At 34.0% G+C, this 23612-nt stretch overlaps 2 protein-coding genes and 2 long non-coding RNA genes across 11 annotated transcripts; 2 read left to right on the top strand and 2 right to left on the bottom strand.

The window, feature by feature from the left end:
* Positions 1-2197: 2197 nt before the first annotated feature.
* On the top strand, positions 2198-9885 carry LOC139851609 (ubiquitin-activating enzyme E1 1-like). 3 transcript variants are annotated; one of them, XM_071840696.1, is made up of 7 exons: positions 2198-2320; positions 2824-3170; positions 3286-3503; positions 4195-4989; positions 5487-6355; positions 7846-8278; positions 9099-9885. In XM_071840696.1, the coding sequence occupies exons 2-7, from the start codon at positions 2840-2842 to the stop codon at positions 9693-9695; spliced, it is 3243 nt and encodes a 1080-aa protein (XP_071696797.1). In that variant the 5' UTR covers positions 2198-2320; positions 2824-2839; the 3' UTR covers positions 9696-9885. The 3 variants fall into 3 exon arrangements, with proteins under 3 accessions (XP_071696797.1, XP_071696798.1, XP_071696796.1); XM_071840697.1 differs by lacking the exon at positions 2198-2320 and adding an exon at positions 2324-2392; XM_071840695.1 differs by lacking the exon at positions 2198-2320 and adding an exon at positions 2485-2537.
* Positions 9886-11735: 1850 nt separating this feature from the next.
* Positions 11736-13199, bottom strand: LOC139853826 (protein NODULATION SIGNALING PATHWAY 2-like). Its single transcript, XM_071843175.1, has one exon. The coding sequence runs from the start codon at positions 13197-13199 to the stop codon at positions 11736-11738; it is 1464 nt and encodes a 487-aa protein (XP_071699276.1).
* A 1781-nt stretch (positions 13200-14980) lies between these two features.
* LOC139852518 (uncharacterized) lies at positions 14981-18479 on the bottom strand. Of its 6 annotated transcripts, XR_011761105.1 has the most exons (6): positions 17924-18479; positions 17133-17223; positions 16769-17045; positions 16233-16301; positions 15917-16048; positions 14981-15101 (listed from the first exon to the last, which is right to left on the bottom strand). It is a non-coding gene; the product is annotated as an uncharacterized lncRNA (long non-coding RNA). The 6 variants fall into 6 exon arrangements; XR_011761104.1 differs by lacking the exon at positions 16769-17045 and having other exon boundaries at positions 17107-17223; XR_011761102.1 differs by having other exon boundaries at positions 16233-17045.
* Positions 18480-18743: 264 nt separating this feature from the next.
* Positions 18744-21139, top strand: LOC139855760 (uncharacterized). Its single transcript, XR_011761548.1, has 3 exons — positions 18744-19163; positions 20151-20234; positions 20325-21139. It is a non-coding gene; the product is annotated as an uncharacterized lncRNA (long non-coding RNA).
* Positions 21140-23612: the final 2473 nt, after the last annotated feature.

Here is a 23612-nt window from a genome sequence, read left to right as displayed (position 1 = left end):
TTGGGAGATAATGTTAACGACATGGAGATGAGGATCTTGAAGTTGTCATCGAGGAAGCATCTGTGTCGGTTATCTTTGCAATGTGGAAGTATGGTTATCTTTTTCTATAAAAAAGGTGGATATTTGTTGGTTTATTTTTGCTTGAAAAATGATATGATTACTTGTCCCACATTGGTGGATGGAAAAAAAGAGGAGTAACCTCTTTGAATATAAAATGAAGTTGTCCCACAATTGGGGATGACAATGGCCACCCGATCCAATGGATATCCATCCAATCCAACCGATACATAATGGATATGGATGATATAAATGGATATGAATACGGATATGGATGAACCTAAATGGATACGGATATGGATATAGATGAAAAACTTTCATCCATGGATATATCCATATACACCCGAAATACATTTATTTTTAAATACATAAATATAGATACATGCAAACACATTTACTATAATAAATGGATTTACAGTTATATATATATATATATATATATATATATATATATATATATATATATATATATATATATATATATATGTATATATATGTATATATATATATACATATATATGTATATATATATATATATATATATATATATATATATATATATATATATTCTTGAAATTATACAATGAATTAACCATAAAATATTACAATAAAACACTACATATAATCAAATAAACATAAAAATTACACATTTAATATGTCATAATCTATGTTTAATAGTAAGTTTAACAAATTATGTTTAATCTTCGACAAATATTATATGTTCTTATGGATAGATTTTAGTTATGCCATATTGTATAAATTTTTGTTATATTACGTTTTATTTTAATCACATATTAGTAAATATTATAACATTTTTTGAATTTCCAATGGATATCCATTAACCCGCCTAATCCATTGGATATGGATATGGATGGATGACCTGAAATTAAACGGATATGGATATGAATATGGATGAATAAAATCTAAATGTATATGGATATGGATATGACCTCACCCGATCCATATCCGATTCATTGTCATCCCTACCCACAACGGTGGGTGGAATAAAGTGTGGGTGACTCCCTTGGTTATAAAAGGAGGTCATGGGCATACTTTCAACTTGCACCGATTAATACACTTTAAGTATTTGATTATTTCTTTCTTTCTTACCCTTGTTTGAGAGTTGTATTAGTTAAATACTTTGGAGAGTGTAGTTGGCTTAAGAGAGTTGTCTATGTCATTGTAACAATTTGTGATATAGTGTATTTCTCTCTTTGGAGGCCCATGATTTTCTCATGTTTTGGAGTTTATACGTTAAATTCTTGTGCTGTGGATTGTTCTTATTTATTTACTGTTATTGTTGGGCTGGGTGGTGAGAATTAGTGAGGCCGTAATTTCCCAACACGATGTTGTTATGGATTAACAACGAAATTCAGTTTGATATGGAATTCATTATAGCAAACATAATGCATGATGTTGAAGCGGATGGGACGTGCACATTCCCTTATAGGACGAGGCTTACAACGATATAGCATATGCGTGTTGCTAATGGCGAAAAACATCGGGTACGAAGAATACCATTGATACTGCTAATCAAAATGTCCGATTCGTGTGTTAAAATAAGAAAGTGTGCCCAAATCATGCTTTGTGAATCATGATTGGTTTTTTTAAATATAATATTATATTATGTGTTTTTATAATTCATGCTTAAATCGTGATTATGTTGTTTAGTTAGTATAAGATAATTCACAGATGTATCACCGTTATAACACAAATAAATGCAAATCGCAAGGTTGGCTTGCCACACATGCGACTCGCATCTTGCGAACCTTGCGACGTGCGTATGAGAGATCAGTCGCCAGTCGCAAGGTGCCAAGGTCGGTGTAACCGTGAGTCTTGGTCATGAGCCTAAATTTCATGTCGCGACTTGCAATTTGTCGGTCATGACCGAGGAATCACGATTCACAAAGTCACAAGGTCACAAGGTTGGCTTACGATTTGTAAGGGCATTTTGTAAATTTAGGTTTTTAGGACGTATCGTTATAGTTAGTTTTGAAAATGGACGTTTTGATTAATAACCCAATTAAAGTAACCAAAATGGTTTCTTCACGAGCCCATTTACTAGCCTAGCAACCCAAATGAAGCAAACCATGTGGTATTTCTTTCGGTTTATAGGCTTAAAATCAATCAGTGTGTGTGCTGTGCCACCTCTCTAATTACGCCATTGTCACTATCAATTCATCCAATCAAACCCTAAAATCAAAACTCAGCCTCCATTAATACCAATCCTCACAGCTAACATCCTCGAAGACCTCATCCATCGGTAGCAATTTCACTCAATTTATTATTATTCTTTACTTTATACTCTTCGTATTTGACCTTCTAATCCTTTGCTGTACGCATTCTCCAATCCATTATATATATACACGTTACGTATATTCAATTAACTCTTTGTTTATTCTTCATATATTTAGACTTTATTTTTTATTTTATTTTATATATAATTACGATATGGTTTTAAGCAGTTCATCTCAGTGCACGTACGGTTATCAATATATGTTTTAGTACAATTATTATCGTTTATCGTTTATCGAATTATACTTGTTAGATCACTTATTTGCATGTATGTATATATATGTTAGTATATACCTGCTGTTCATCTTCTTATGTGTGATTCAATTATTATATTCTGATCAATTTGATATGTTGATGTTAATAATCTGATGATCTATATCTGATATTCAAATTTGAATTTATATTACCTGATCATATTTTGTTGATGGATTTGGTTTTGAGATTGTTTATCTAATGGATTTGTGTAAACAGTTCACCATCGGACTTTATGCTTCCTGGAAAGAGACCAGTTGGAGGAGAGGTAGTAGTGGATGATTCTTTGATCAAGAGAACTAAGATTGACTGCTTGATCTCGTCAGCCGCTGCCGCTTCTAGTACAAGCACCGGAACATCTTTGACTGTTGCATCGATGGGAGGAGGAAACAACCGCAATGGTTCTACTAATGGTAAATTGCCAGCTGGTGCTGAATCGAACAAAACAGAAATTGACGAGGATCTTCATAGCCGACAACTTGCAGTTTATGGTCGAGAAACAATGAGGCGGCTATTTGCGTCTAACATTTTAATCTCTGGGATGCAGGGCCTCGGTGCTGAAATTGGTGAGCCTACTTAGCATTTTGTATTTGTAATTGTGTCTTGGTTTTAATAATTAATAACATACCGTTGTTTTACTTATATGCGTATTTATAACAAGTTTTATTATACGTTTTGCAGCAAAGAACCTTATTCTTGCTGGTGTAAAATCTGTGACTTTGCATGATCAGGGAGTTGTTGAGTTGTGGGATTTATCTAGCAATTTTATTTTCACGGAGGAAGATTTGGGAAAGAACAGAGCTCTTGCTTCGATCCAGAAACTGCAAGAATTGAATAATTCCGTGGTGGTTTCTGCTTTAACTACTGATATAACCACCAAGAAGCTGTCTGAATTTCAGGTGATTAGTTACCTCATCTTTAGTATCTAAATTTCCACTTGTTTTGTTATAATGTAGTGGCTGTTGTACTTAATTTTTCATTTTATGAAAAAAAAAAAAAAACACTCTAAGTAGCATCTCATTGGGTAACATAGACCTTTTTTTTTTTTAACCAAAAAGATGATTTTATTGATTGCCAAAAAGTACAATACAAGTGATGATTCTTAAACCATCACCTAACCAACATACAATCAGAAAACAATATGCCTCTAAACTAAAAACACTACACATGCATCTCATTGACAATTCTTCAGTTAGTTACTATTTAGGATGTCACTTTGTATTTAAATAAATGAACCAACTGTACTATTCTTGTACTATTCTTCTGAGTGTTCAAACTTTTGATTCTTCTAAAGATGCTAATCAGTGGTTACCTTCTAAGGCATGCTACTTTCGGTATATTATCATATTATTCTGGTCGGCACTTCTCCATCATCTCAAGTTGTATACGAAATATATTGTTTTCACAACAACCACAAATCCATTTTCAGTTGCACACATGGTTTTCTGATGTTTACATGTTGTATCCTCTCTTAGAGATATTTGATTTCTCTTGCTTCTATGTACTCTCGTCTATTGTACATTACTGAAAGTTGTATATAATGCTTGTTCATTTGTTAATGACGTCTTAAATGTGCAATTTTTGCTTCAGGCTGTAGTGTTCACAGATATCAGCCTCGAGAAAGCTATCGAGTTCGATAATTTCTGCCACAGACATGAACCTCCAATTGCTTTTATTAAATCTGAAGTCCGAGGCCTTTTCGGTAGTTTGTTTTGCGACTTCGGCCCAAAGTTCACTGTTTCTGATGTTGATGGAAATGATCCTTACACAGGCATTATTGCATCTATAAGCAATGAAAATCATCCACTTGTCACATGTGTTGATGATGAAAGGATTGAGTTTCAAGATGGTGATCTAGTTGTATTTTCTGAAGTTGAAGGTATGTCGGAACTCAATGATGGGAAACCAAGAAAAGTAATAAATGCAAAACCATATTCATTTAGCATAGAAGAAGATACCACAAATTATGGTCCATATATGAAGGGTGGGATTGTTACACAATTGAAACAACCAAAGGTGTTAAACTTTAAGACATTGCAAGAGGCACTTAAGGATCCTGGTGAATTTCTTCTTAGTGATTTCTCTAAATTTGACCGCCCTCCACTATTGCATTTGTTGTTTCAAGCATTGGATAAGCTTGTATCAGAATTGGGAAGATATCCTGTTGCTGGTAGTGAAGACGATGCTCGGAAATTTATCTCTGTTGTCACTCAGATGAATAATGAACTAAAAGATGGAAAGGTTGAAGAGATCGATGAAAAAATCTTACGAAGTTTCGCGTTTGGGGCACGGGCTGTGTTGAACCCAATGGCAGCGATGTTTGGGGGCATTGTTGGTCAAGAAGTAGTGAAAGCTTGCTCTGGAAAGTACCATCCACTATTTCAGGTCAGTTCTCTCTAAAGTTTGCTTAATGGAAGGGTTGGGTAATGAGTACTCTAAATGGGCCAATTTTGGTATGAGTAAAATCTTGACAGACCATGGTTGACCTTCATGACTCTTGCGTATTTTCAATTTTTTGAATTGTTCTTATTGATATATCAATATTGAATTATTAAAATATTATTTATTAAAAACAATGTATGTTGTAAGCATTAATAATGGACTTTGTGAGATTTTTATTCTGTTCAACCCATTTGACCTGCTCTCTATTCTTAGTTTATTTGGCTCGAAACATCCAAGTTAATATACAAAGCAATAAGTGAATGATATATAACCCTAAACAGAATTCAGTCAGTTTTTATATAGATGTATTCCTTTTCGGATGTCATAATAACTATTGAAAAGCACAACCAAATACCCACTTTATATGTTTATATTTATTGTAAGCTTTTAGTGTGTAGTCCATCTTAACATATTTTCTTGATTTTTTTTCTTGTGGGCAGTTTTTCTATTTTGACTCTCTCGAGTCCCTTCCTGTCGAGCCTTTGGATCCAAATGACCTGAAGCCTTTGAATACTCGTTATGATGCTCAGATCTCGGTCTTCGGGGCTAAACTTCAGAAACAGTTGGAGGAAGCTAAAGTTTTTGTTGTGGGATCTGGTGCGCTAGGCTGTGAATTTTTGAAAAATCTAGCATTGATGGGCGTTTCTTGTGGTAATGGGGGGAAGTTAACAGTTACCGATGATGATGTTATTGAGAAAAGCAATCTTACCAGGCAGTTTCTTTTTCGGAACTGGAACATCGGTCAAGCTAAGTCAACCGTGGCTGCAACTGTTGCTTCTTTGATAAACCCTAATTTTCATGTTGAAGCACTTCAAAATCGGGCCAGCCCAGATACTGAAAATGTGTTTGATGATACTTTTTGGGAGAATCTTAGCGTTGTTGTCAATGCTCTTGATAATGTGAATGCACGTCTTTATATTGATCAACGATGCTTGTATTTTCAAAAACCACTTTTGGAGTCGGGAACTTTAGGTGACAAGTGTAACACACAAATGGTGATTCCACACCTAACTGAGAACTATGGTGCCTCTAGGGACCCACCTGAGAGACAAGCTCCTATGTGTACGGTGCATTCATTTCCGCATAACATTGACCACTGTTTGACTTGGGCTCGGTCAGCGTTTGAAGGATTGCTTGAGAAGACTCCAGCTGAAGCTAATGCGTATCTCTCTAATCCAAGTGAGTATGCTTCTGGAATGGAAAAGGCTGGTGATGCACAGGCAAGGGATAATTTGGAACGAGTCCTTGAATGTCTTGAGAAGGAGCGTTGTGAAACGTTCACAGACTGCATAACGTGGGCCCGCCTGAAGTAAGTTTTTTTCTTCATATTAGTCATCATGTCTAATATTTTCTAGAGGTGGTAAAAATGGGTAGTACCTCAGGTTGGGTTTAAATTTAATCGTCAAAAAATACCCATGTTAACGTGGGTAAATTTTTTGTACAGTCCACAAATTAATGGTGAAGTAACATGATTCAGGAGATTTTGGTTGAGTACAGATTTTAGATTTACACTTCGGATGACTTTTAGCCTGTTTGACACACTCATACATTAGCTGTATCTTTTTTATTATTTTTTATTTTTTTTACCTTTTCAATTGAATACTTCGAACCAGAATCAAATTATAAAGTAAATTGGTCCACATATCTATGAACAGTTCCATGTTACATTGGGTAGTTTTGGTATGGGTTGAACTGTGAAGTTTTGTTGACATGTATCACTTTCAATTGAAGTTTGTAATTATCTATTTGTTAGTTATTCAAATGCGTTTTAAAAAGTTATAGCATTGCAACAATAATCTTGAATAATTTCATAAAAAAAGTCATGCAAGAGGTTTCATTCATTAAACTGCACTTTTAACTTTCAACCTTTTCTAATCAAAACAGTTTCCTTTTATTATATATATATATATATATATATTGGCAGGATCAATGGGGAAGTAACCAATCGGGGGGAAGCGGGGGGAAGCAAAATTTTTTTTTTTTTCCGTTTTTTTTTGAATTTTTTTTTTCCGGCATCAAGATCACACAAAAATATGAACATTTAGAAGAGACACTTCGTGATGAATGTTATTATTTAGGCGGGAAAACGATCGACAAAAATAACATTCAAGATAATATTGTTCGTGAAGAATATGAACTTTTTTTTTCTTCATGTTTTGTGAAGTAAAATTTAGTCCGATTTAGAGTTTAGGGTTTAGGGTTTAGGGTTTGGTGTTTTGGGTTTATGCTCTAAACCGTTCGTGTTAAAAACTCAATCTAAATCCTAAATCTAAACCCTAAATCTAAACCCTAAACCCTAAATTTCTAAACCCTAATATCTAAACCCTAATATCTAAACCCCAATAGCTAAAACCTCAACATAGGCTCGAAAAACACGATAATTGTTATATATTACTTCGTCGGGCGTTTTCCCACCAAAATAAAAACATTTATCACAAAGCGTCTCTACTAAATGTTCATATTTTCATCTCATCTATAATGTTCGTGAACAAAGTTTTTTCAAAAAACGAAAAAAAAAAAAAGTTTTTGCTTCCCTCCGCTTCCCCCCGATTGGTTACTTCCCTCTTGATCCTTCCACTATATATATATATATATATATATATATATATATATATATATATTAAATAGTTTCTACCTGTTTGACCCGTTAAAGATCAAGTATAACCCCAATTAACCCATTCATTAGTTAAAAAGGTTTAATTTGCTGCATATATCTTTTTCCTTCCACAGTTCCAATTTACAATCTTGTCATCATAATTTTCAAATGATCTTTATTTATTTTTCTATATATTATGTCAGGTTTGAAGACTACTTTGCTAACCGCGTTAAACAACTCACTTTCACTTTCCCCGAAGATGCTAATAACAGTAGTGGGATGCCTTTTTGGTCGGCCCCAAAACGTTTCCCTCGACCCCTACAGTTCTCTGTTGAAGACGAGAGTCACCTTCAATTCGTGATAGCAGCATCTATACTAAGGGCTGAAACTTATGGTATTTCAATTCCTGATTGGGTCAAGTCTCCAAACAAGTGTGCTGATGCTGTTGGCAAAGTCATTGTACCCGATTTTGAACCAAAGAAGGATGTAAAGATTGTAACGGATGAAAAAGCCACTAGTTTGTCCACTGCATCTATTGATGATTCAGCTGTTATAAATGATTTAGTCAAGAAATTAACATCGTGCCACCAGAAGCTGCCACAAGGTTTCAAGATGAACCCGATTCAGTTTGAGAAGGTGCGCCCTCTCTTCATCTCTTTACGTGTTTTTAATAATGCGTGTTTAGTTGTCTAAGTAGAAGAAATGGGTCAGTTGAGGTTACATTCTATTTTTAATGGGCATGTTAGTGGCGGTCTTTGCGGCGGTTTGGTGTCTAGCCCGGCCCGTTTTGCCTGAAACTGTCCAGTTAGCCGGCCAACACTAAAAATTCAGGCCAAAGTCGGGTCGAAGTCAGTAACGTTGGTCAAAAGTTGACTTTTTGTCTGGCCTTGTTCTAGTGTATACGAAATCCCAAGCCGATTTAAAATTAGCTGAGAAAAACACGGACTTACATAGTATTCCTTCATGATAGTTTAATAAATACACTATAATTATAGTTATAGTAAATAAAATAGTAAACACTATAAAAAACCTATATATCTGACAAACAACACCAAATCATCTTATTTGTAAATCGTTTCTTTTTAAAGTATTTATGTTTGAAATATTTATATTAATATATTTTTATTTTATCTAAAAGTAAACGTTGGTCAACGTCCGTCTGACACTGTCTCGAGCGACTCGACCTTTCAAGGTCATTAACAACCGTCTCCGTCTCGCGTCTTTTCCAACCTTGCTAATAGGTAAGATAAACGTATAGCCAAAAAAGGAAATGGGTCAAAATTTTTCCAAAATGTCTTATTAGTGCAATACAATCTACACGTCTCTGTCTCACGTCTTTTGCAACTTTGTTAATGGGTAAGATAAACGTATAGCCAAAAAGGAAATGGGTCAAAAGTTTTCCAAAATGTCTTATCAGTGCAATACAATCTATTAATAATCGATATATTTTGGTTAGGATGATGATACAAACTATCACATGGACCTGATAGCCGGGCTTGCTAATATGAGAGCTAGAAATTACAGCATCCCAGAAGTCGATAAGCTTAAAGCCAAGTTTATTGCTGGTAGAATCATCCCTGCTATAGCAACCGCCACAGCCATGGCCACCGGTTTTGTCTGTTTAGAGCTTTACAAGGTTTTAAGTGGGGGCCACAAAGTGGAAGACTACAGAAACACATTTGTCAACCTGGCACTTCCTCTATTCTCAATGGCTGAACCCGTTCCACCAAAAGTGATCAAACACCAGGACCTGAGCTGGACCGTTTGGGACCGTTGGATCCTGAGAGGTGACCCCACTTTGAGAGAGCTTCTTGAATGGCTTAAAAACAAAGGGCTGAATGCTTATAGCATTTCTTTTGGAAGCTGCTTGTTGTATAACAGTATGTTCCCTAGGCATAAAGATAGAATGGACAAAAAGATGGTACAACTTGCAACTGAAGTGGCTAAAGCTGATCTCCCGCCAAATCGACGACATTTTGATGTGGTGGTGGCTTGTGAGGATGAAGATGATAATGACGTTGATATTCCTCAGGTCTCGATATACTTCAGGTAAATGTTATTGGTCGTTTGATTAGTATCGAGAGGGCGTGATGTCTAGCTTCTAGTCATTGATCATGGTTTACTGTTGCTTTTAAAACAGTGTAATCTGATACAATTTATGGTGAATTATCTATCATCCTACTAAAACCCTTGGTGTCGTGTATAAGATTATGTTTAAAAAACTTGATTCAACATGGCGTTCACTTTGTGTTGAAATTTTCAAGTTTTGGTATGTTGTTGATTGTCAATGTTGCGGTCTTTTCACATAAGTAGATCAGTAGATCAGAACTCAGATCCAAATGATCTTTGCATGAAAAAACTTCCTTTTTCAACCAAAACTTAGAAACCGAAGAATGTATGGCTGTTCTATTTTTTTTTTTTTTTTTTTTTTTTTTTTTGAAAAGCAAGATAATTTTATTGATAAGGAAATGATACAACGAGGATTACAACATGAGAAACACTAATTTGAGCGAAACTCGAGGACCTATACTAGATATAAAGTAAGAAACTAACAAGATGTAGAATACCCTGATTTCGGAGCTGGCTGTTCTATACCCTGATTTCGGACCTATACTAGATATAAAGTAAGAAACTAACAAGATGTAGAATACCCTGATCTTTGCATGAAAAAACTAAGAATGGCTGTTCTATTAAATACAATTGAATTTCTAGCTGGATTTTAATACCATTATTATCTAAAGTAAACAGGTTGAATGTATTAACTGGTGTATCATTCTTTGTAGATAATATAATGAGGATAAACCATACCCATTAGTCCATTACACTAGTTCATTATTTCCAAATCTTCTCCATCATCAAACATTCAAACCTTATAATTCATTTTATCTGGCGATCATCAAAAACTCCAAGATATTTGAATCGTGCTTTGGGCTTGAAGTCAGAATCCAAAATATAGTTACACAAAGTTACTGGGCCTGCTGGGCCCCTGGTAACATATGCCATCCCATAGTTGACATTACCCGAATCTACATCGGAAATAATATAACTTATTCATATATAAGTTTGAAGATTAATATTATTATTAATATTATTATTATTATTTAATTTAACAAGCTCTGTGTCACAATGGGTACTTTTTGGTATGAGTTGAAATGTGTGAATCCGTTGAAGTCACTTTCAATTGAAGTTTCTAAGTATTTGTTTTATTAATGTTTCAAATGTGGATCAGATATCAGATGTGAATGATCCTAGCATTAAAAGTTCTGTACTAAAAAGAGGTTCCTTCCTTTTTTAGTTTCAAACTTAGAAACCAAAGAATTTGTCGTTGTTCTGTGTAATGCCAAAGGTAAAAAGCCAATAAATTTAATGGATTCCTTAAAATATGACTTCAATCCTTCCTTTAATTATGATACCGAGGATAAATCTCTTACAACATTATTAACTAAATTGTATCTTCCAGATGGATTTTAATACCATTATCTAAAGTGAACAGGTTGAATGCATCATCCAACTGTTTTTCCTTTCTTTGTATACTTCCAATAAGAATCATCATGATAAGAGTAGACAAGAAAGATCCATCGAGAGTTGTAACACTTCATTCATTCATATTCATATTCATATTATATATTGCTGATTAAAATGCATGCTTAAAGTTCAATGAGAACTAAAATTGCTTATAATATATACAGAGGCGGAGACACGGGGATGCATGTGGATGTTTTGCATCCCCCAACTCTTCAAATAAACTAATTATAGTGTGTTAAAAAATTGTATATTAGTTGTCAATATCCTCAAATAATAAACACAAACATCCCTTAATATGATTAACATATGTCATAGTTACGATGTATATATGAAAATTTTTATGACAATATTTAATTTTGTGAAATGCATCCTTATTCGTGAATCCTAGCTTCGCCTCTGAATATATATTGCATATACACAAGATGCTTGCCTTACATTCTTTCATGTTAATGTATACAAACATAGATACATAGATCCAATTAAATTAGAACTAAATATTAATACAGTAGTATTTACATTAATAAATAATGAATCTAAACAACATCGAATAATATATTAGAGATTGTTTTCACTTCCAAGCTGAAACTCTCACCAATGGAGTTCCTCTCCATTCAAGAACCATCTCATTCCCTTGCTGCCCTTCAACCCTTATCTTGTACAAACTTTGTCTCTCATCAACTAATTCTTTAGCTTCCATTACGCTTTCATCGCTCAACCTGCACTCCGTTAACCCTAAATTTTCATTGAATCCAGCTTCATCCTTAACATTCTGCCACTTTTGACACCAATACAAAGATGAAACATACGGTGACACGAAAAGGAACTCCATCGCTATTCTAGCTTCTGTTAAACGATCCGGGAAGTTTCTTTCCATTGACTCGTAAAGCGCATGGTAGTGCATTAAACATTCATCAAAAAACGAGCCATACCCATTACACCGGTCCATTTTTTCCAAATCTTCCCCATCGCCAAACGTTATAATTCCTTTTTTCGAATATAATAATCGCTTGGCGATCATCAAAAACTCCATAACTTGATTTCTATCACTAGTCCTCCTCATATGTGGCAGTCCAACCATACAATTGAAGGCCAAGAATTCACGTTCTTCTGATCCTTCAATTTCTCTAACCAAATCTCCTATCATGATCTCGTTTACTTCCAACTTTAATCCGGAACCATTTGCATAATCAAGAAGGTGGCTTTTTGTCACTTCAAAATTACAAATTTGCATGTTCGTTCTAACGGATGTCAACTTCAATTCTTTTCTAAACTTCCCAAATTCCCCCAACATTGCAGACCACTGAATCCCCTCACCCATGTCAAAATCTATAATGTGTACCTTCCTCGAATCCCTAATAATTTCTTCAATAATCGCTGAATTGGCTGCCAAATGAGCAAATCTTCCGTACGGGAAAATTTCATAGAAAGCTTTGAATGCTACATTGAAATTCTTCATTGATTCCTGTTTTATGTACTCAACTTGATTTCCAGAGTGAAACAAGTTAAACGAGATACGTTCAATTGTACTACCAATTGGACTAGCTTTCTCCTTTATGTATTCCACAATCACATTTACTAGTTCTCTTTGTCCCATCTCCATTGCTTCTCCATAAGCTTTTAGCATATGAAAAAGGCTCGTTTCGCCTTCAACTTCCATATCTTCTGGTGACATCACTATCGAGGCTTTTGTAGCATTTAAAAATGACGTATCGTATACACCCTCATTTTCAATGGAATAATCAGAGGAAATGTTGTATTTTTCTTCAATTTCAGCCCACCAACTCAATACATCTTCTATTGAGGTGGCTGAAAGGCCTGCAATGTCTCCCACATTTTCGGACATCATAACGGCATCATAGTTAGATAAAGGACTAAAATCACTAGGCAGATTCGAGTGGAAGTATGAGTCTGACGAGATTACGGTCGATCCTTCGGGGGTGGTGATACCATCACATGCATAAAATCCCATGTTTAGACCATATTGACTTACTTCTTGTTCAACAAGTGATTCAAACAATTCTTGCTGCATCATTTTATTTATAGTTTTTAGATATTTGCAAGAGTTGTTTTTATTTTTGTATGTTGGGTGGAACTCTTTAGCCTGTACCCTGTTATATATAGATGATGATGATATGAAAATGGAAAAATTAAAAGATAAATTACTCTCATTATCTTGGAAAAGAGTGGTCCTCTGACTTTAACCATAGTACTCATAATATTATAAATTGTGATCATATTTTATTATGCGGTTAAACCAATGGATCATCATCATATTTCTTGATATTTTAGAGTATGAAAAAGTCAAATTATATGAAATTTAAAACAGGAGTTATACCAATTACAACAACTGCACCTTCTATCTTATTTCAGTAAGGTTCCCAATTTAAAACATCTTCATTTCTTGGAAGTTCTTGAAGGTGGGTGAGCTGTCTATCTTAACTTTATATACATATTACATATTACATATATAATATAATAATAAATTGAATATTATCATCATCCATTCATGTAGATATGCTAACTAACTATTAATTTTGGTTAAAACTTCCTTATTTTTCTTTGAAATTTCAATTCTATGATTAATTATGTCTTGCTTTGTCCCTTACCAATCCTTGAGAGTTGAGACATTAACATTAGGAAAATATGCATACAAATACAATGGTGGATCAAATCAAATAGATAATAGATAATAGATATCATATAGTCTTTTTATAATTTTATTTGGCTAGAAGAAATCGTTATGTTACTGTTTGTCCATTAAGTGATAAAATACTGCAGCTGTACTTGACTTTTAATCTGCTACGGAGTAGTATATATATCAGAATACATCTATAAATAGTGCATGTCCTATTATAAAGCAAAATATCTTACTCGTATTTGTCATACATGAGGATTCTGTTTTTCATATAATTTTCTACAAGTATTGGGAGTCAATACTTACGTAACAACCAGGAAGATTAAGTTACTGTAACTGATCTGTTTGGTTTTGAACTCATATAGATTACAGAGTATTATCTGGTCGCAGTTACTAATGTAAGTATAATTTGCGTGTTTAAGATCCTTAGGCGTTTATGTAGAATCTGAACAAAAACTCAACTTATCATTTCGTCTCAAATAATCGTGAGAATGTTTTGGGTGTTTTATGCCATTAGAAATGGAAAAGACAAATGAAGTCAAAGTATTGTTGAATAGATCTATAAGTTCTTTAGCAGATGGTCTATTTTTAGCATTGAGACATAAAAGTCACGAACTAGAATCCAAAGAAAAATAGTATCTAAAGATACACATGAAACATATCGATCATCCGATAAGATCGAATTCTTTTCTGGATAAAAATTATTAAATTTCTCTATATAACATATAGTTTCAGCCTCAGAACAGTTCTTAATTGACAATCAGGACCAAATTCTTGAAAGTGAGCATGATCAATAAGGATGATTAGTTAAACTGATTCGGTGTACTTACTTTTATGAATAAGATATCACTAAACACCAAATATGAGTTGGATTGTAAACTCATATTTGGATCGTTAAATTTATGCAGTTAAACATTTGGATTGTTACATTTATTGATATTTTAGAGTTAGAAAAAGGCAAATCTATTGAATTTTAAAGCAAGAGTTGGACCAAATGAAACTACTGCATCTTCTGTTTTTGTCCAAGGTTTCCTAGAGAAAACATCTTCTTTTCTTGGAAGTAGCTGAGATGTATATTTAAGATACTATTCAATCAGAAATTCAGATTTACATTAGTTAAATATTAAATAATATTATTAATATTTATATACATATAATGGTGTCAGCATTTGATTGGATAACTAGGTAAGAGGTCCGCGCGATGCGGCGGATATTTGTAGCCGCTGTTGTAGCCTTTGTTTCGTTGGTTAAAAGGTGCGGTGTTCTACTCTTTTTTTTTTCGATTATGTCATATCTCACCTGCAAGATCAAAACTTGTTAATTAGAATTAGAATTTGTACTATTTATCCATAAAGTTTTGGTCTGAAAAGAACTTGTTACAACTCAATAAGAAACCAAGTATAGTCAAATCTATCTGTAACATATCTATATGCACTACAGTAGATTAAAACTTGTAAAATTTCCAAACTACACCAGATCATAGTACAATGCAGCAGATCTATCTACAAATAACTTGAGGACCATCAAACAACCAATAGTTGTACTTGTCTTAAACCAAAATCTGAATTAGAATTCACTGGTTATGATAAATTTTACAATTATACACAGGTTGATGTTCGACTATAAAACCAACCCCTTTTTTCCCCATATAGGACTTATAACAATTATACTTGAATTATGGTATATTAGAATAGTTTTTAAAAGGGACACCAACCAAAGATCTAGAGGTGTGGTTTTAGAATAGTCAAGACAAAAAAATATATAGAAAGGAATAAGAAAGTTTTTGAAATTACTACCCTACGCCTTATGAACAACTCCAAACAATATTTCAAAAATATATTTAACAGCACACTGTCCAATCGCAATTAGTATATAGGATAACATTTGCACACAACCTACCTACTCTTTCTTCAATATGTTGATTTTTTGAACATCAATGGATTCAATGACATGTGCATCCTCCCTTTGTTGCAACATCTGCAAATACATTAACTTAATATTGTTAAGGTTCAAATTCAAATAAAAATATGATTTTGAATTGCAAATATGTGGAGGGAAAATAGCAAAATTATAAAAAGAACATCCAAAATATAAAGAAGGGCTACTTCAAGTACCTGAAAAAATTTACACGTTCTCCCAATTTTGCAAAATTTGCAGAGGGGTAGATGTAGAAACAATAGTATCAATCTTGGAAATTCCATCAACCTGAGAGCCGACTTTCACGACGGTTATAATACCTCTCTTACCTTCATATATTAATTAATTAAATCACGATCAATCTATAATTATGTACTTAATTTTTAAAAATGGGGCATTATATGCATTACGTTATCACCTTTCTTGAAAATAAAACATCCACAACAATGAAAGCCATAAAATGCACTCTCTTGTGGCGGCGTTGAATCCCTACATGAAATAAAACAAACTTACCATTAAAAACTCAACAAAGGCAATGCAGGCTGAATGAATGTTATCTCCAAGCAGCCTTATGCGAGAAACCTTCATGGGAAAAATCAAAGATATATGACATAACAACAACAACAAAGATATATGACACATTTTCGCATAAATAGTAGTCAAGTTATTAAAGATGGCTAAAAACATTGGCTGCACAGCTTGTTACACAATATAGAAAGTTGTTGGTATAATAAGACATTCTTCTTTAACTTTTACACCTACATGACCTACATCAACAACAACTGAACATATGCATTTAAATCGTTGTAAGTTGTTCGTTCTAGCCAAAGAATTTATTCAATTAATTTAGTTGTAACTTAGCTTTATCTATTACTTTTGTCTACGAAGGTAACTCGGTAACTCTTAAAGTTTCATCTATTACTTTTGGATCAATATAACACATAAACATTTCAATCAAGAGAAGTAAAAGTAAACATTACATAATGTAGTGCAAAGTTTGGCGTTGCACCACAATTGGTGCAAAATCCCCAAAAATTTTGTGTACTCACGTAATTGTAGTATCTATAGTGAGTTGGTTGGAGTTAAAATTTTACACCAAATTTACTATTTTGGTGCATACACTGGAGATGGCCTTGAAAGATTTTATGCATTTCTTATATCCCTCTTGACCCGTTCAACCCATTTACATTTCGACAAAATTTCTTAGATGAAAAGTCAGATCCATTCATATAGCGATATATGGCCTAAATTGCCACTTCAACATGTAAGAAATAATCGAATCCCTCAAATCTTGTATCTACTTGTAATGTAGTCATATGGGCACAACTGCAAGAACATAGCATAATCAATATATCATAATTAATAGAACCATTTCAAGTTGAAATACATGTTATGAGATGATTATTCGACTACCTGTTGAGCGGCTTGGCAAAATCTGTACATAGAGATCGATATTCGTTCCTTTTGAGCATGTAACCTTAGATATCACATTTTCTTTGCAAATCTGCAATAACATAAAGGGAGGTCATAAGATGATGTGATTAGCAGAGTAACCAATAGGCTGTTTCGATATGCATCTAAAGTGGTTGTTGCCACTGGAAATCAATCCTGAGGTGTTCACCAAAAATGGATTTAGATATTATAATTGCTGAGTTGAACCCGTAATTACGTAACTATCTATTAACTTCAATCGACTGTGATTATCCAAGAGTTTTTTAATCCATCTACCTTTTCTATCTCATAATCACTAATGCCATAACTAATAGACTCCATTATGTCTGCCTTTTTTCTCTCACAATATATGTAGCATAAGATTCATTTATTCTCTTAATAACACAACTGATAGTAACATGTGTTTACTGTTGTTCGAAAAGAATTTATCATCACACATATAAAGAAAGATGTAAAAAAAAAACAGATGATTAGAGATGAGTATATATTATCTAACGTACTTAAGCAATCTAATCGAAGAATCGCCAACCGAGATGAGTATATATTGTTAAGTTTTAACACCCCAAACCCTAATATTTCCTTTAATCTTCAACAAATTTAAAAACTGGTTATTTAAAAAAATGAACGTATTTAAAAAAAAAAAAAATAATTGCAAAACATACAACTGAAGTCTACACAACTTGAAGATCTAATTACTCAATGCAAAAATACATTATTGACCTAAAAAAAACCACATTCTACCAAATACATACCTTAGATTAGCTTTAAAGAAATGGCGTTAGCAACAGCAAGTTCATTGAACCACTTAAACACCGATGACTAAAACCACAAACCAAATATATAACACAGACAAAAACGATATTTTTCTTAAAAAATTTACCTCCAACAGCAAATCAATTGAAAGACGCGATGGAGGCCGGGTTGAGGTCAGTTGCTCAAACCCGAATTTGAACCCTAAATCTTCAATCGAATAGAACAAATCTAAAAATATGAAATCAATCAAACCATAAACGATCGAAAAGGAAAGGACCGGGTGAAGGTTTCGATAGAGAGATCTGGTGGGAGTGCAGATGGTGAAAATGATGAAGATGAAACCAACAGCAAGAAGGACAGAGAAACTGGGGTTATTTGCGGATTAATGGAATCGGGCGGTTGTTTTTTGGCGGTGTGGTGATGCTCGCTTCCAGGGGTGATGGTGGCGATTAATCCGGAGGGAGGACTGAGTTAGTGAAAGAGTTGAAGATGATGAACCGGAGGAGCCGGAGTAACAGGGGAAGGATGAAGAGAGAAATTAGGCAAATGCGAGGTTCTTGGAAGAGTGAACCGGGAAAAAAGTGTACAGTAGCTAAAGTGAGTTTAGGCTAGGTGGCGAGATATTGTTGGTTTCCGGTGTCCATATTTATTGTGTAGTATAATATAATATAATATAATAATAATAATATAATATAATATAATGCCAATCGTTAACAGTAACTGCTATTAAAACCCAAATTCTCGCCTGACCCGACCCATTTACCCCGTAATAAACTCCGACTGTAGGGCTTGAAGGTCACATTTTAAACCCTAAAAAATTCAATCACACTCTCTGCTTCCTCCTCCCAGAAACTTCTGGCGATTTTTAGGGTCTCCACCTCACCTTTGTTCATCGCTATCCCGTCTCCATCGCCACCGTGTCCATCGCTATTACTGTCTCCGTCGCCAACACCATCGTCGCAACCACCATCATCGTACCATTGGCTTTAATCGAAGTTTTCAGCCGACGGTTTGCGGAGATTTTAATCACTGCGTTACATTCGACGGCCAAGGAATCGATGGTTTGATTCTGATTATTTGGTCGTTTAAACCTGTTCGAAATCCAATTTGATTTCATCCTGTCTTTAATTCATTTTTATCTGTTGGTTTGTTGCCAATTTGATTTCGACATGTTTTCACTATTAGCGTTCCAATCTGACATCTTTGAATCGATTGAAGATTTATCGACTTTTTATCAAGGTAAATTTTTTTACTAAATCTGCCATCTTATTAATTCTTTGTTCGTAACTTGTTGTTATGGTTTGATTTCTATTTAAGTTTATTTTTCTATGCTTATCTCTTTTTGTTACATGACTGTTTATTTGCATTTGAAAATTTCTTATTGAATATTGTTCGGAAGATAATTCTGGATCCATCAGTTTTGATTAATTAACTGTATGTGGGTCACATTCTGGGTCTTCGTTACCATGGCAACCTTCTATAACAGATGAATATGAAGGTATTTATTTAGCTGGAGTTTGGTTTTTGTTTATTGTGTTATATAATAATAATATGTTTATGTTTATTTCACAGTGCTTGCATATGTAGTTTCTTGAGCTAATAATTATTTTGCACTGATATAATCTGTTTTTATCCTTAGTGCTTTGGTTTTGTACAATCTTCTTAATGGCTGTTATTTTTGTTCACTTTTTGTTTTTGTAATTGATCGTTGACGATTATCAAAAACTTATGTGTGTCCTGAAAATGTTAAATCTATGTAAAAGAACAAATCTGCTTCCTGTAATCCATGCAAGTTATTTAATTACTGATTTTGTATTATACCTGTTATAACTCTGTAATATTCTATCATTGTTTGAATATAACATTATTTAGGTGTTACTCTTAATACTGATTTTGAATTTATGTCACATATAAAGCACAATAGTTTGTTTGGTTCTTTATCTGCCTTATCATGATCACTACTTTTGGTTTGGGATTGTCGATGTCTTCATATGAGGGTTTTATATTTAGTTGTGTTATTATATAGTAAATCATGAAAGGAAATAGGTTGTTTAAATATATTTTGTTTTCCTAGATTTCCATTGCTCTGCTGTAAATTTCGGTCCCCATTTGTGCTTTATACATTTTGAACACTTTTAGTGCTCCAACTTTTTTCATTTTACTTATTTTTTATTATTATTATTATTATTAGTAATTATTATTATTATTTTTTTTTTTTGAGAAAAGGGAACTCAAACTTATAACAATCTGACGATTGGACACAATATTAGTGAATACATCTTTGACCCAACTACTAATAAGTCCATTCTGGTACTGCAACCATTAGCATCTTATATATGTAATTATTTTCTCCATTAATATGTAATGTATAATATAATGGTGAATCTCTGTGCTTTGCAGGCTGATCAAGGATCGCTTGATTTGAACATTCTTCCGAAATAGTCTGAAGGTAAGAAATATCACGGGTTGTTTGGAATATATGTGTGTGTGATTTGATATGTTGCTTAGTTGGGTGTAGACATGGTTTTCGGATGTGATTACTCCACAAGGCACCAAGATGGAGCAAAAGAAAGACTTTATCCTGTCAGTAGTCAGTGATATCACTGGTAAGATCCACTTTTTCTTTTTCTATGTATTATGTAAGTACTGCTTCACGTTGTTAGTAGACGTGCTTTTAATTAAGATTGTTTGACATGAGTATAGATGTTTTTGTTATACCCTTGACAATCATTTTTTGTGTGCTGATACTTTATAAGTGTATTTTATGACATTTGGTATACTGTCATTCCCCACAACAATGGTTGCAAACACGGTTGTCATATCTTTAGTCTTCAATGTGGAAATGATTTTGTGAGTTGAAGTTATTTTCAAAGTTTCAGAGTAATTTGTTATTGTATAGTCATTTTACACACTGGATGCCAAGTTCTCCAGTTCAGTAATTTTAAAAGCCACGTCATTCTTTGACCTTCTTATTTATCTGTGTACTAGAGTTGGCTCCTTTATGAACCCTTATCTATTAATGAAGTGGCTTTGGCTATCTTCAAAGGAAAATAAAAATCCACAATGCTCATATTTGGCATTGTTCATGCTTCATTTGCTCTTGAGGTATTATATTGTTAAATACAATTCATATCTTTTTACAATTAGCATGTTAAAAATTGGAACTTATATGTAGCAGATTTTGGTGTGCTTATTTTGTAGTATCATTTACTTAAACATATACAGTATCATTAAGCAATTTGGGTTATGGTGAAGGCTGTAGGAGATTGCAGCAAAAAAGAACAGATTCTATTATCAAACAAGATGCAGTAACAACCATCACATTTATCTTTTGTAAGTAAAATAATTTGTAAAACAACCATAACTCTACGAGCAATAGGTATATTTTCACTCTCTAAGTAGTAGGTACTATATTATTATCCAATGTGTTAACCTCTCATTGTTTGCGAAAAAACCGCGGCACCGCCCGTACCACAGCACTAGTTAATGTCAATTCATGTAACTTTCATTCTTATAATACAACTCCAACTTTATGGTAAATGTTGTAATTAGTAGTCCACTTGGGTCCACTGGTCTTCCTCTCATTGGTGGGGGGAGACCCAATTGTTGGGAATACACATATATTTAAATTACTACGAGTAATTGGCATAGAGATATAACCATCCGGGCATAGCCTGGGTGGCCAGGGTGCCCCGCAAACGTCCAGTTGACCAAGTCAAATGGCTGTTCATCTCAAATTGGCATAGAGATATAATGGGTTTTTAGCAAAGGTTATATATCTCTTGATCGAAGATACGAATAATATAATATATGTATTTAAATATGAAATCCAAATGGGCTTTTTATTTTATTTTTATTTTTTTGGCAAAAAACTGAATGTATTAAAATTTTTCACCAAAAGTGAAAATAAATGATACAATATGAGTGCAGGCTTGTTAGCCCATATCACAACATTAAAGGCCTTATGGACAAAACCCATAAAAAAACCCCATAAATAAAAAAACAATCAGCCCAACATGTAACAACATACAATACAAATGCAAAAAGAAGATCCTTCTTAAACAGAATCCCAACACTGATCAAATCAATAACCATGGCTGCAATTTCCAAACGTCTAGCTGGTGACTTTCGACTTTGCTAGCGTTTACCAACCATTGAAACACCTTTATCTTAAAAGCTCTACTACTCCCACCCAACTTTTATAAGATCCATTAAAAGAAAATCGATTCTAGCAAGCCAAATTAACCAAAACGAAACCGGAGCTATCAACCTCCAAGCTTTTTTGCATTAAACCCTAGCCCATGAAAACAATCAAGAGAAAAAACAAAAAGGGACGACGACATAACCCATTCTACGCTCCACCATGTAAACAAAGCCGGCCAAAAATTTCGAGACCATGGACAATGCAAAAGAAGATGATCAATCGACTCGACATGAATAGTACACCATCCACACCTATCGTCCGATCCATCTCAAAGACAATGTCTAACCTTTAAAAATTCTTTAACCAGGAGAGCTAACTAATGGAATATAGCAATCTTTGACGGGACGTTCTTATTCCACACAACTTTCACCCAATCAAACTCCGAATCTAAATAAGGAGACAACATAACCCGAACCCCTTCCTTAACCGAGAACATTTTATCTACCGAATATCTTCTTGACATCCACATCACCATTCCAAATAAAATTACGCCTTAACCTTTCTAATTTCTTTACAACACCCTTAGGAGCTTTGAATTGCAATAAATTGAACTTAAAATTTATCAATCAAACTAAACACTCTTCTTCCTTTATGCTTGTTGCCCAACCCCCTCGTGTTCCACGTAGCAACTTTTATTGCTTGTTTTTGTTGGGCCGTTCGCTACTATCGAACATGCCCTCTAAAAATCTCCCAAACACCCCCATTTCATCTTTATCAATAACAGTACCTTTAGAATTTAAGAGCTTACCATAAACCTTAACAATTTTAGGAGTGGGCTCGTCATCAGAATCTTCATCATGATCGTTCAGAACATCATCAGAAAAAACCACCTCTCCAGCTTCTACATCATCAGAAAAATCCCTAGCCTTACCCTTCTTACAAGCTTTAGCAGGGCTACGATAACCACATGTTGACAAATTATTATGGCTTTCTCCTTTGGATTTCTGTGCCTTTTTCTTTGAATACGCACAAGAAGATCTGCAATCGACTGTGAGACATGGAAGTGAATCTAATTTTGCGTGTGCAAACCGAGCAGAATGAAAGAAAGATGAATCGTCTGCCCTTTCCACATCAAAAGGATTATCTTTTTGGGTCTCTAAAACTGCATCAGGTCTTTCCACAACAGGCCCATTACTCACTTTATTGGGCTCAACATTAGACATGTTTACTTTTGGAAGCCCATTTATATTCTTTTTGAGTTGTTTTGTAGAAGGTGACACAGCCGTACTAGGAATAGACTCCATAAATGAACTTTCAAGGTTGACCCTAGTGATGTTTGGCATCTTTTCATTAAAAGTACACTGCACTTTCTCTTTTGCCATCACAGTCGCCGAATTGCTCTTTAGCACACTACCTTTGTATTTTTCATAAACTTCCAAATTCAAATTTGAATTTGAATTAGGGGTGTCTCTATGATCCAATGGACTAAGTATGCTTGAAGCCCGTGTCTGATGGTCCCCACCAAACTCTTTCACTGGCGTACT

This window comes from Rutidosis leptorrhynchoides, chromosome 6 (assembly GCF_046630445.1).
Source record: "Rutidosis leptorrhynchoides isolate AG116_Rl617_1_P2 chromosome 6, CSIRO_AGI_Rlap_v1, whole genome shotgun sequence".
Taxonomy (NCBI): domain Eukaryota; kingdom Viridiplantae; phylum Streptophyta; class Magnoliopsida; order Asterales; family Asteraceae; genus Rutidosis; species Rutidosis leptorrhynchoides.
Note: the sequence above shows the minus strand (reverse complement) of the source record. Positions and strands in the feature narration are given on the sequence as shown.

Coding starts and splice junctions, on each gene's coding strand:
- LOC139853826 (XM_071843175.1), bottom strand. CDS start 13,199: ATGATGCAGCAAGAATTGTTTGAATCACTTGTTGAACAAGAAGTAAGT.
- LOC139851609 (XM_071840695.1), top strand. CDS start 2,509: ATGGTTTTAAGCAGTTCATCTCAGTGCAC. Junction 3,504..4,194: donor AGAAGCTGTCTGAATTTCAG/GTGATTAGTTAC, acceptor TTTTTGCTTCAG/GCTGTAGTGTTCACAGATAT. Junction 4,990..5,486: donor AGTACCATCCACTATTTCAG/GTCAGTTCTCTC, acceptor TCTTGTGGGCAG/TTTTTCTATTTTGACTCTCT.